The sequence below is a fragment of the Hippocampus comes genome, unplaced genomic scaffold (genome assembly GCF_001891065.2).
Source record: "Hippocampus comes isolate QL1 unplaced genomic scaffold, H_comes_QL1_v1.1 scaffold94, whole genome shotgun sequence".
NCBI classification, from domain to species: Eukaryota; Metazoa; Chordata; class Actinopteri; order Syngnathiformes; family Syngnathidae; genus Hippocampus; species Hippocampus comes.
The window spans coordinates 200,944-214,658 of NW_017806059.1; the positions used below are offsets into that span (position 1 = coordinate 200,944).

At 40.5% G+C, this 13,715-nt stretch overlaps 1 protein-coding gene across 8 annotated transcripts; it reads right to left on the minus strand.

The window, feature by feature from the left end:
• Positions 1–1,288: 1,288 nt before the first annotated feature.
• Positions 1,289–10,739, minus strand: sybu (syntabulin (syntaxin-interacting)). Of its 8 annotated transcripts, none has more exons than XM_019893111.1 (8): positions 10,591–10,739; positions 7,668–7,721; positions 7,369–7,555; positions 6,601–6,801; positions 5,349–5,445; positions 5,086–5,238; positions 3,487–3,642; positions 1,289–3,114 (listed from the first exon to the last, which is right to left on the minus strand). In XM_019893111.1, exons 2-8 carry the CDS (start codon positions 7,689–7,691, stop codon positions 1,965–1,967), a joined length of 1,968 nt encoding a protein of 655 aa, XP_019748670.1. In that variant the 5' UTR covers positions 7,692–7,721; positions 10,591–10,739; the 3' UTR covers positions 1,289–1,964. The 8 variants fall into 8 exon arrangements, with proteins under 8 accessions (XP_019748670.1, XP_019748667.1, XP_019748669.1 ...); XM_019893108.1 differs by having other exon boundaries at positions 7,369–7,573; XM_019893110.1 differs by having other exon boundaries at positions 7,668–7,731.
• Positions 10,740–13,715: the final 2,976 nt, after the last annotated feature.

Here is a 13,715-nt window from a genome sequence, read left to right on the forward strand (position 1 = left end):
AACACTATATGCCTGAGTAATGCTATATTTTTAACGTGTGTTGCTCCTTCAGCCGTTGTGTCAAGGTTGTTATGGCTCTTGGGAATGACTATGAACTACACAAAAAAATGTATTAACAAATAAGTTGTCAACAAAGTGTATTGTGGAATATTTTTTTTAATGTACTGTGCTTGTATTTTTTTCCTAAAATGACAGTGTCATATGATATAGCAGGCTGTATACCGTAATATTTTTTCATAAGCCATGCCATTTTCAGAAAATGGCATGGGCTTAAGCAGGTCGAGAATTGTAAAAGTGCTTGTGGAACCAGCAAGTGGAAACTAATTGTATAATTTAGGCAATGACGTACAGTACAGTAAATATTTTTTTCCAGACATTTTTGTTGTTTTTGGGGTGCAGGGGGCACAATTTCTCACTGGCCTACGGAAGCAAATCTCGCTGTCTGTGAAGGCCTGAATTGTCTCTCACGAAACGGAGTCTCCCAGGTGAAACTCAACTGAGACTACGGATTGGCAAAGTCGACGATTTCGACAATCATCACAAAATCACGGCAGAGTTCGAGGTCAACATATTGAAAGATGATCTTAAAAGGGTTCCGGGCGCAGCCCATCCTGGAAAAGGCACTTTTCATTTGCTGACAATGTTTTCAGAACATGAAGTAGGAACACTACAGTTGTTTGTTTCATGTCTATTAAAATCATTTTCTCTTCATACTCTATACACATATTTGTACTTGACACGTTTATACTGTAATTCATGTTTTTACATCTATAAGAGTTCATACTGTATTATACATTGTAGTTGGCGACCAATTTATTGGAAATGGTTTCAACAAACTCCCGTTATAACGGAAAGCTTCGTTCTGTCCCTCAAGGTACGTTGTAACGAGTTTTGACTACACTGTACATGTTTATAATGTAATTTATGTTTTGCCGTTCAATGTCTGTGTCTCCGTGGGCGTCGTCATTGTAGTGTGGTCAGATTGAAGCTGAACAGTGAAGTCAGCCCAAGCGATCCAACTATGGTGTTTTGGATTGTTCGGAAAATTGACTTCCTGCATCAAAAGCAGCTTTTTGGCGGTTTTAAATACACTGGTAATTCATTCATTTTGACAGTATGCTTCATATGAGGGTGGCAGTAAACATCTTAAAGTCTCTCTTTTGAAGAATATTTATTTTGCCAAAGTGCTGCTTGATGTGAAGTGAGTGAAATTAACTGCCAGGAAAAGAAAAAGATCATTGGAATGACAGCTCGGATCTTGACAAACTTGCAAGTTTGGTCACTCAAATCCCAAGGCACCACTTTAATTTGGTCCAGCACAAACCATTCAAAACCAATATCAGGAGTCCAGGTACTGCATTATCATGCTTTAATAATAAATATACATGGTCATCTGATGCAAACCACAGGTATTGCACGTAGCTCAGGCACATAACTCATTTACTGTGAAGCATCAACTTTAACACTACAAAAGGTTCAACTTAATTAGACTCCACTAAGTGAGGAGGGAAGATACACACTTCACTAAAAATATAACTGTGATTTTACATTAAAGCTTTGACTGAAGAATTAAAGTTGTTTTTTTTTTTACAACTCAAAACATTTCAATACATGTCAAACTGAAACCGATATTCAATCTTTCATTTACGAAAACTCAACTGAATTAGTGTTTTGATTTTTAGCAAGGACAACTTGGGAGCTACAGTAGCTACAAAATGGCAATGAGAAAAACCATCTACCTAGATGATCATCTTATACAGAAACTATAAATAAATTAGACACCCCTGAATAAATATTGCCCTTTCATATTACCATTTCGTTTCAACTCAGGGTAAATATACAGTGCTGGACGCCAAATAGCGGCAATGATTAGGTGTTCATGAAAAGCAAAAAAATAAATACTCTCAAAAATGCTTAAGTGCTTCTAATTCAAAGTGAGCCATGTGCTTGCATGTTGAAAGCCATTACACGTCTGGCTTGTGAGCAATGTGACGAAGAGAGTGCAATCCCATGATGCAACAGCCCCTGATGAGGGCAGCGATGTTGACTGGAGTGCTTTTATCCAGTCCATGTCGCGAGTACAGCCAGGCCACTGTGGGTAAGACAGGAGCTGCGACGGCAACCAGATCCACCAGATAACTGTTGCTCCAGTAATACTTGCCGGTCACACCCAGTCCTGGTGACGAAGGAGGTTTTTCTGCGCTCACATCAAAATCCAGCTCATCCATGAACCGCGGGTTTCCTACCAGTTCTGAGCCGTGCAAGCTAGTGTCAGTAGTGATGACTGCGCTGTCAAGGGGAGCTTTTGTCAGCATGTTGGGTGAGGGAGACATCAAGTCAGGGCGATGTGCAGAAGTGACAGTGGAGGCGGGCAGGTTTGGGAGACCCAGAAGAGAGCTGGAGATGGACAATGACTGCCCTCTATTCCCTCCAAGTCGAAGAAGCTGGTAAAGAAGAACCTGAAGATCTTGTGACATAGGCATGATGTCACTCTGGATTCCCTTATCTTCAGTCTTCTTAAGGGAGTGGCCGGTGATAGCAGCTGGTATAGCTCGTGTGTGTGGAATGGATATTTCCGATAATATGGACATTTCAGGGCCCGTCTCAATCCCAGGTTTCGGCATGCTGGTGGAATCCTGACTGAAATCCACTGCAGTGGACATGAAGACCTGCTCTAAAATGTCTGCTCTGTTGGCCATCTCGTCATTTATTAGCAGCCCGCTATCAGCCATAGCCTCTACCCCTTGATCTCCCAGTTCCATTCCACTCTCTTCATCCCCAACCATCTTCTTCCCACCCCTTTCAGGGCTCTGAAAGATGAATTCCTGTGTGTTTTCTTCTTGAAGGCTGGCACCGCTCTGAGCAAGTTCCATACTTTGCAACAGGGCCTCCAGCTTCCTGTTTTGAATGTTGATGTCGATAAAGTATTTTTGTATTCCCTTATCTTTTTCCATCAGGCTGCTCTTCATGGTTTCCACAACCTGGCGCAGCTGTTTGATTTCCTTACGGGCTTCTTTGAGAGAAAGTTGAGCCTCTACCCGGTGACACTCCTCCTCAATCCAGTCTTCTCTCATTCTGCTGAGCTGGCCCTTGAGATCCTCAATTTCTGCCTCTCTGAAAAACAGAGAAAACACTCACTGTTATGGAAGGAAGCATTTCAAGATTTTCTTGTCAAGACTGCCAACTATCTCACACGAGCCAAAACGAGCACTGTGAAATATTCATACTAAAACTAAATCCGGAAGAAAGTTACACGCAAGACCAAACTTCAGCATTGTTATATCATGATTTTTTTATTGTCTTGTGTAACTATGAAGTCAATGTCAGTTGAGCAGAGCTTCAGGATTTGGTTATGACATTAGATCCACTATAGCACTATTTATGACCACTGACCATCCATGCTTTAAAACCACGCACACACACAAAAAACAAAAACAAAAAAAAACATTGCAAATCACAGTTAAAACAAGCTAGATGCTAACTGACCTGTCATGCACCCTGTTATCAGATTCCAGTAGCTTTGTTTTCAAGTGTCTGATGACCACTTCTTTCTGCTGCAGAGGGGTGAGGTATTGCTCAGGGTTGGGGGGTCTGATTCCATGGTTATCGCCACATGAATGGTAGCGGCTCAAGTTCACTCTCCTGTTGGGCAGAGGAATTAATTCATCCTTAAAATAACAACCACAAACAAACAAAACACACCATAACCAGACATTTATAATTTAAAAAATCACTGCATGCAAAAGGCAATTTGTCTGTCTGAAAGAGTTTGGCTAGGACAGATGTTCACTGAAGCCAGAGAATTACTGTCTGATGGTGGATTACTGGCATGGAGACAAGCGATAGGATACGACTAGTTCATCCAAATACATGCTCAATATAATAGGGCAAAAATCACCTTACTGGTAAAAACCATCTCAACACTAATTCATATGCCCTCTGCATGGTTCTCCAGCAATATTTTTTTTCTCTCCTCCAAGTGTTCAGTTTCCTGGTAACCTGAGACATTTGAGACTTTGACGAAAGTGCTCTGCATCTCTTCCAGACAGAATACAGTGTTGGTCAAACATAAACTACACACTGAAATTGGCAAAAAAAAATATTTTATTGAAACAAATGATATATGTTCTTAATAGATTGGGAAAATTAAAAACTACAGTAGTATATAAGACGATAAGAAAAACAATGTTAGCTGCAATTTGAGCTGGCTCCAACAGTTAAGTGACTGGCCGTCTGGAAGTAAAAAAATAAGGCAGTAGGCAATAAGGAATAAGACAATAAGAAATATTGATGAGTATTGTCCATTTAAAAGATATATTTTTTTCAAAATGACTTCAGTGATTCAAAAATTCAACAAGCAATTTCTAATGCCTCGTTACTTTTCACCAACCACGCAAAAGGAGAAAGCATGTACAAAAGTCACATGTGCTGAAAAAGATGACAAATTTTAAAAAGGTAAGAGTCACTGGAGCATGAGTATCCATATTAAATGTAATAGGGACAGACTTCTATGCTGTGGTACCAATAAAACATGATCACGACAGTTCCATGCGGACAAACTTCTTAAATTATTATTGACCCATGCTGCCATTGAAACCATTCAAGCATTTACTCTAATGTGGCTGTTTGCGCTGCAGCCAGTAGGGTCATCGTCTGGGCTCCACATGCTGACATTTGAACGACTGAATTTGTATTAATCCCCCACACAGCCAAATAATCCCAGTAGTCTGCAGAGGAGGAAACAAAAACCGCCTGAGGCTAATCCAACCACATACACACTAAACAGCCTATGTAATGGATTTGCTTCAATCTCACTCACTCAAAAATACCTTGTCATACAAATAGGAAGAAACTGATAGCTGTAGCGCTAAAACAGGGTGGAAAGATTGCATGTACTATATTTGAGAAATGTGACAATTATTTGAGAGCAGTTGGTAGCGTAGTGAATATCATTGCTGCTTAGATAAAGCGCTGTGTATTCAATTTACCATTTTCACTTCTGGCCTGGGATTAACTTCACAATCAATGTAGGGCATTGATTCATACGAATTCACTGGTAATCAAATACATTTTAAAAATATGTACCTGGATGTGGGGCTGGAGTTACAGCTGCTACTATTGGTTGAGAATGCAGCTCTGGGAAGAGTCCTGTAAGGAGCATATAGCTCGGCATCACGGTTGGAGGACAGGCTCCCTGGTGGTTTGAATACTGGGACCAAGCTGATGTGGGTAATGTGACTTGGTTATCATGAAGCAAATTAATGTAATGTGTAAAAAAAAAAAGAAAAAAAGTCACATCTAACAATTTCAAAACTTGGCAGTGAATAATAATGCCTAAATTGAGATACCTGCGAGAGGGAGTCTTCTTTGCAGATGATTTGGTCAAGCTCTCCCTGGTCTTGAGGCTCCCTGCGCTACTGGAGGAGCTGAAGTCTGCCTCACTTCCTGCATGAGAAGGAATTGGATATTGTTCGCATCTTCTGACAGACAGCCACACACTCACTTAAATTATACCAAATAATGCTTGTTTTGGTTGTCAAGTCTGTGGCAGCCATTAAAAATGACCAACACAAATAAAATACAGGTATATGTAGTCATTAAACTGTGGAGACCAAATATCGTGCCAAATGAATGTACAGTCACATTATGTGAAAAAGGTTCATCCCTATACAAATATAAAACTGTGCAATTCTCAAACGCAACCATGTACAGTTTAAGCATGTCACAGCTGAACTACAATAAAGTCTGCAATCTGCATCACAAAAACAAACTCAGGAGTTGAGCATAACCTCCTTTAGAAATAAAACTATCGGTCAACAACTGATTCACAGGGAATGAAAATACATTTAAGGTGTCCCGATTGCTGAAATGTTGCAGGACTGACACAAAATGATATATTAACAGACACATCTAAGCACAGTTGAAATAATCAGCCATCCACCTGGATATAAAACCTGATCCATACCTGAGAGACACCTCTTGCCATCAAATAAAACCATAGTACTCTGTTCAGTAATGATTGTGTCAAACTAAATGGGCAAAAACTTCCTCCACCACTTTGAGAGTTGGCAAACGGTTTGTGCACATTCACTCAGTCAAGTAACCTCCCACTAATCAGCCTAATTGGCTAAGCACCCCAACTTTTTCCCTCACCCAATCATTTTACTCCCTATCTTTGCCCATGGAGATTTGTGTCCCAAAAGGTATTTGTAGATTCGTGAGAGAGGAATTTTCATTCAGGGAGGGATAAGGAGCCTATTTTCCTGCCCCAAGGTCAAACACTGAGTTGAGTAATGATTCTTTCTTTTATTTTGCAACCGGTTTTGTAAGCTGTTGACACATTTTTGATTTTTTTACAGTTTTATAGTCATCATATGATCAGTACTTGTTTGTCCGCCATGTGTGTGGGTGAGATTGGGAGGATTTTCTATTCGAACACTATATGAGCACAGAAACAAAACAAGGTGTCAACCTTCAACATGGTGCATGCCGTCAATGCATATTCTGGGAGCTTGCTGGCAGAAAGCCTTCTCTTTTGTAAGATTTGATGATAATTGTTTGAAAATTTGTGAGTTTGTGTTCCATATTCTCTTTCTTTACCTCTGGTTTTCATGGCCGACCTCCGCTCCTTCTTGTGCTTCGGCGCACTCCGAGGTTCGCGGCTGCCCTCTGCTACAACTCGTACCCTCTTCACTTTGGCCTTGCACTCAGGAAATGATGGCGAGCTCTGAGCACTCTCCTCTGAGCCTGATGGAGTTTTGGAGGGGGACACAGACTGACTAGTAGGGCAGCCGGTGTCATCTATATTGTAGATAGGCACACAGACAGTAATAACCAAAACCAGACACACGAGAGCATGACCTTAAGCACGCGAGTGCACACACACTCATACGTACACATACTGTATAAGGGGGTCAACTTGGATGAGTATGAATTATACATAAATGACTATGAGAGCTGTTGTATAATGTTGCCTGTTATGCTGTAAGACAGTGGTTCTCAACCACTGGCCCACAGACTGATGCTGAGCCACAAAGACAAAGACCAAAGGACACCCCCCCCCAAAAAAAAAAAAACTCTCTCCACCACAACACGCTCCCAGGAACAACTTCAAAATAAAAGCATACCAAGTAGGTGCTTGATGACCTAATATTCAGGTTGCCCGAATACACACACACACACACACACACACACACACACACACACACACACACACACAGAAACACACGCATGCTGTTTAAAACTGATATTTTGCTTTTTGTCGATTCATTTATATCAATACGTATCATATCGGTCAAAAAACATATAATTATACACCCCAATATATATTATATATTGGTATGTACAATTTGGTACAAAAGTTCTTACCCGAGTAAAAACTGTTGGTGCTGATCGTCCTCTTAGAATGATCTGAGCTGACGTCACACTCTTTGCCCTCCTCTTCTGAGAAAGGTGAGTCTGAAAGAGGCGACCCATTACCCTTCAGCTGGAAGGGATGGAGGACCAGACGTGGGATGCGACTCCGAGGGCTTCCTTTCTGTGGAGACTTCTTTTCCTGTTTCGCGAGAACAAGCTGGATCACGTTCATTCAGTGCCATTTGGTGTAGTCTCTATAAGATGTACTTGCAAACTACATAATGATATCACCTACTTTATAAAAGACTCACCTCATACTCTTGAAATGGCCCCATTGTGTTTCATGTACCGGTAGTATATTCCCACTGATCTAACCTACAAAAAGAAGGATGAGGTGGGAATCAGGAAACAAAGAACACACCCTTTTTCAGATGCATTGCTAAACCCGCCTGTTACAATAACACGCATGCATGCATGCAAACATTCACACACAGTTCACATACAGCCTGGTACAGATGGCACAAGTACAGAGCCAACACATTCTAATTTTAGCACCTTGTGAAAAAAAAAAATCGAGGATTGACACTATACTTTAGAATGTGAAGGACATTTTTATGACATTTCACACTCTTACAACAATCTTTTCTTATGATAACAGTCAGAAAAACGGTATTCAAAACGCTTTGAGGAACTATGTTCCCTAATTTGGTCTCCTTCAGGTATTCATAGCTGAAAGACCGCGGCGAAACATATCAGCCTCCTGTCAGGTGAGGCGCGACCCGTATAATATAATTAGCGATTACTAGACCTAGGATTATATTGAAAAATGTACATTGCATTGATGTGATTGAACATATTTTTTGCACATTGTTGAAATTAAGAGTGGTTTTTAAAAATGAATGAAATCAATATTTCTACACACTGTCCCTTTAAATCAAAATGAAGACCAAAATAGAAATGAACTCTCCTATGGTTAAACTTCACCCCCCCCCCCCCCCCCCCCCCCCACATCTTTAACAAAGAACAACCATTTTTTATTCATGCTTTGGAGCTAAATAATGCAGATTTTCCTCTCATGCTTGAATAAAATGTAAAGTGTCATCACTTCTGGTTTGTTAGCTGCGCTGCCTCTCAGCAGCTTCCCTGAATGGGTCAGTTGCATAAGTGCAGATGTGATGTACTTCTTTTAGTGCTTCAATGATGTCATTGAGCCCAAGCTTTTTGTTCTGCCTGACTCTTATGTGAGATGTTGGGCATATATTTGTTATATTCTTGATCTGTACTAGTACGTATTTGATGATGGCCAAAAGTAAATCCGATTATTTTGTATGTGCACCTCCGGATTATGACATCCTCTTTCTTCAAACCACAAAGGATGGCAAAAATAGAGCAGAGCGCCATGGGATTGAAACTACATTTTTCATTGTGAGATTCTAAAATTGAACCAAGATGTAGGTGGCCTCCATCATATCTTTTAGATTTCAATCTCCTCACAAACCCAAGTGCCATGGTACATGAGCAGATGTCGAGCGGAAGCCCCAAGCAGAGAAAAGCATCCACCCCAGTGCCCTAGCAACAGTCTTAGCAACGAAAGGGAATGCAGAAGAAGGGAGCAATTCCATACACGTTTGCACGGTTTATCAACTTCTGCAACTCATGCTAATACTAATAATACTCATGCATCCTTCATTACCAATGTTGAAATGTGATGTGTGGGTGTGACCAGCTGATCGAATTGGGAGACTTTCACATTCCACATGAACATTACGCCTTTGATATTGCGTGTACCAACTGATTTGCATTTGCACACTGGTTTGTTCCAGGTGTCTATCAAATGCTGTATGGAAGCTCTGCCATACAAGAGGTATAAAACAATTGTCCAATTCATTGTATAACATGGCTGTCGCAGACTATTTGTGAGATGATGAAAAGAAAAATTTGGGGGTAGAGTCACATTCTTGACTGCCCTTAGGTTATTATTGCAACCTCTAAAGACAATTTGGTTCCCCAATGGCATCATTATCTCATTAAGGATCTCATCTTTATGGTAAGCACACGATTGCCAGCTTTCTTAGACAATATGTACCATTCAAACCACTTGATCTACGGTCCCTTGAAGAACTCATCAAGTCAAGTACAACTTTGTCAAATGTGCAGAGGAAATTTCTTCCCTCTTAACCAGACAACAAGACAACAAGAGGAGCCGCTGCGGGTGCCCGCGCCACCATCAAAAGAACAGTTAACATAAAACGACAAAATAATACAACACAACACATAAGACATAGACAGTCGTGCAATCTTAACCATGATGAAAGGACATTTTGATTCACTCCTCTTTCATCTAAAACTGCTTCAAACAACAAAGTGTATGCAGAAAAAGTGGTTGAGATTGCAGGACTGGCTGTCTTCTGTTGTGTTGTATTATTTTGTCATTTTATATTAACTGCTCTTTTGATGGTGGCGCGGCTCCTCAATCTCCTGTGATTGAGACGAATGAAATTTCATCTGTGCTGTGTGTTGCACATGTAGCACATTTGACAATAAAGTTGACTTGAACTTGAATAGGCAACAACCATTTGTGCTCACAGTCACGCATATGGTCAATTTAGAGTGTTCCATTAATCGACCATGCAAGTTTTTGATAGAAGGAAACCGGAGGACCAGGAGAAAGTCCATGCAGGCACGAGGAGAACATGCAAAGTCCACGCAGGAAGGCCAGAGCCGGAATCGAACCCTACACCTCTGCACTGTGAGGCCGACATGCTAACCACTCAACCCCCCCCCCCCAACAACAACAGAAAAAAATATCTATCTACCTTTCTTTCTATTTTTTGGCAGAACAGTATCATCTTTATATTCGATGATATTGTTCTGTTCTGTTCTTTGCAATTCTTCTGAAGGAATTACAAGCAACATGGAACTGGACTTCAAATTATTTGTTCACATTTCAGTCTCCTTGCATAATTCGTCATTCAATTCGTTTTGTTTGAAGCCCCGCCTACAACAAAAGGTGCTATGCCTTTGGAATAAACACAATCATGGTTCGATGTATTTTAGTCAGCTCGCCAAATAATAACATTATTTTCATCGTCATAACAAATAATGACATAACATATTCTCATAGACACTTCCTCCCCCAATACACCTGTTCTTACGTGCGAAGTTTATTTGTTCGGAAACAACCATTCGATGTTACAAACAATGATATAAATGTCGCCAGCAAAAGGCTCTCACCTTATGTGTTGCAGTCTGTGATGCTGTTCAGAAGGGTACGGCGATGTCTGCGGAGCACAAATACACGTCCACTTGCTGGTAGCAGGTTGTGAATGTGTTCTCCAGGACAGATGGGCCCACAGAGAGGACACACACCATTGGACCTCTGACAGTGCGCGCACATTATGACGACCATCCTCGGGGTGTTACATAACGCATTAACTCTTGAGTCACCCATAGCAGTGTAAACTGCCAAGGGACGAAGATGAGCAATATGGGAACGGTACATGTGATCCATTCTAGTGGATCAGCATCAAGGATGGACAAAATAAAGATGGCATAAACGTTTCAAGTTAAGCACACCTAAATATTTTGTGCGCAAATCATGATGGCTCTCCATGGTACTGAACGACGGTTAGCTGGGGGCAGTGCTCGTTTCTTGTAGCTGTTAATAATAAAGATTCACCAACTATTGATTGTGAAATTTAAATCCATTGTCGTGATTCACGTGATACGCCAAGGTTTTGTTTTGGATAGCACTAGGCTGTGAAGCACTGATGACTAAATCAAGCATGTAGAGCTACAGAAAAACATCTAAAATTGCTAGTCTTAGACTATCTGTCCCATCTACTCGATCGTGTGTGTGGGTGCTCATCATTTGAAAGCGAGTATGAGTGGACCGCCATTTGGTTCTTGGGTGATGGGTGGAACTCCGTAACCAAACAAATACGTCACGGATGCCCCCTGCTGGAAGTAACGTGTAATTACTTTTTTCTCCAGTTGACGCGAGCAAGCCCCCTCAACGTAATAGCTGGTCATACATCAATGCATTCACCGATTTTAACATCTCAACCCTTTTTAAAACCCACCCAACGCATGACAAAGGAGAGGATTTTTTTAAAAATGTATTTACTGATCATATAGTTGTGCAACTTGTGTTGTGGTGTAGGTCAGTGATTTCCAACCACAACGCTGTTGGACCTTCGTGTGCCTTGAGTGGTCACCACGTGAATGTATCCAATTTCATTTACTTGGTTCACCAATTATGTATTTACTACAAATATATCGGATTTTTTTTTATATCTCACTATGCAACATGATGACAGAACGAACAATAAAATGCTCTTCCACTAGATGGCAGATGGTAAAAAAAATGTCTATAGTATGATTTAAAACATGTTGACAATTTGTTTGGCGGTGTGCCATGAGTTTTTGGTTATTATCTTTTTCATGTAATCTTTTTTTGGGTGGATGGCTTAATTAGGGATATGGAAACACTCATCCAGATCACCAACATAGACAACACGCCACACACATTCTCATGTACCGGTATATACCTACAAACCACAAGTTTCTGACTGCAACCGTTGCACTTGGGCTGAGCTGTGAGAAAAAAAAAAACATGGTGCCAGAAAAGAAAAAGGAAAAGGAGGAGTATTGTCATTTATGGATGTGCCATACCTACCCGCAATAGGGTGAAATCTGCAATATTCAGCAACCATATAAAAAACATTTTAAATATAGTTTTACGCCCCCCCCCACCCCAACACACACAAACATGAAACACATTCATACAAGATCGCAGAAATAAATGAGTTTCATCCGTAAGGTGTCCAGCATCTCCCGTAGACATTGGCTGAGAAGCTTTGTCATTTGGATTGGACTCAGTGTAAGTCCATTGCTCCTGTATATGAAGATGTGCAAAATAAGATGGCTTGGGCATATGGTTAGAATGTCTACAAAACTTCTCCCTGGTGGGGTATTCCAGACATGACCCAATGGTGGAGTTCTGTTTCTTTTGGTATTTTTATAGTTACGCACAGTTAGAAATGGGAAGTTTGTGCCACTGTGGGCATGAACACAAAATTTACGGCTAATGGAAGCATCTCCTCTCATTTCCTTTAAGTTCAGTGCACAAGAGGTGTACGTACATTTGACAAGGGTGACACAGAAAGTGACTCGCTGGAGTCCAAGCAGGAGATCAAAGTATGCAAAGTACATTTTTAAGGAACTGCAAGCAGACCTTGATGGGTAGATGTTGACCAGGGTGTTCACAGATCACCACTGTGAATTGGGAACTTGGAGACTGCCTTCCAAACTGTTCGTTTGTGTCCACGGTGGATTTAACCCCTGTGCAATGCAGGTACACTTCATGTACACCTGACATGCGTTGTGTTGCAAAAACAAATGCATGCCATGCATGGGTTTTAAACCTGTGGCATGCATTCGTTTTTACAACACAACGCATGTCAGGTGTACATGAAGTGTACCTGCATTGCACAGGGGTTTTTAAACAATACAATAAAGATGATAATATAAAGAATCTGTTCAATGAACTGATTTCTACAATGTTGCAGACGGTTCTAAAATGTCAAATTTATGAAAGATAATATGATGACCACCACAAATATGCATTCACCTCGAACAAATTCACCAAAATGGCACTACACCACCTGCACAACAAGTTCGACCTGGTTCCAGCAGGCATAAATTTCACCCACTAAATTTTCAGGTAAGTCGGGAGCATGTAAAAAAAAAACAGTTACGTTTTTATTTTATTATTATTATTTTAATATGGTGTGTATTTTGTTCCCCTTCACGATTGGGTCCCACTTGGTGTAGATTTTCTTCACACACACACACACACACACACACACACACACACACACACACACACACACACACACACACACACACACACACACAAAACAAACAAACAAAAAAAATAAATAAATAAATTACAACTTTATATTTGAATCCTGAAATGTGTCAACTAATTTCTCTCTACGTTCTACTTCCTTGAGAGGTGAATTTAAGATTTTTAAAAATTAATAAATAGCCATAATCATGAAAAGATTTGACTGTGTGTAGTACCTTCTCTTTCCGCCATAGTCTTATGTTTTAACCCTTTAAGTGCCAAAGTAGCTAAATTGCAACAAGCAACATTTACAATTTGCCTTGATCTCTAACCTTTTTCAAGCTACAACCTTTCGAAATATCAAAACTCAATATTTTATTGAGAAAACCTCTGGCGCCCAAAGGGTTAAGATGAACCTCTATATTTATGTGCATTTAATTGACATTTACATGTATCAGGGCATGTTAAGAGCATGACATGTGCTTACTTACAGTAACAGTAGTTGGCC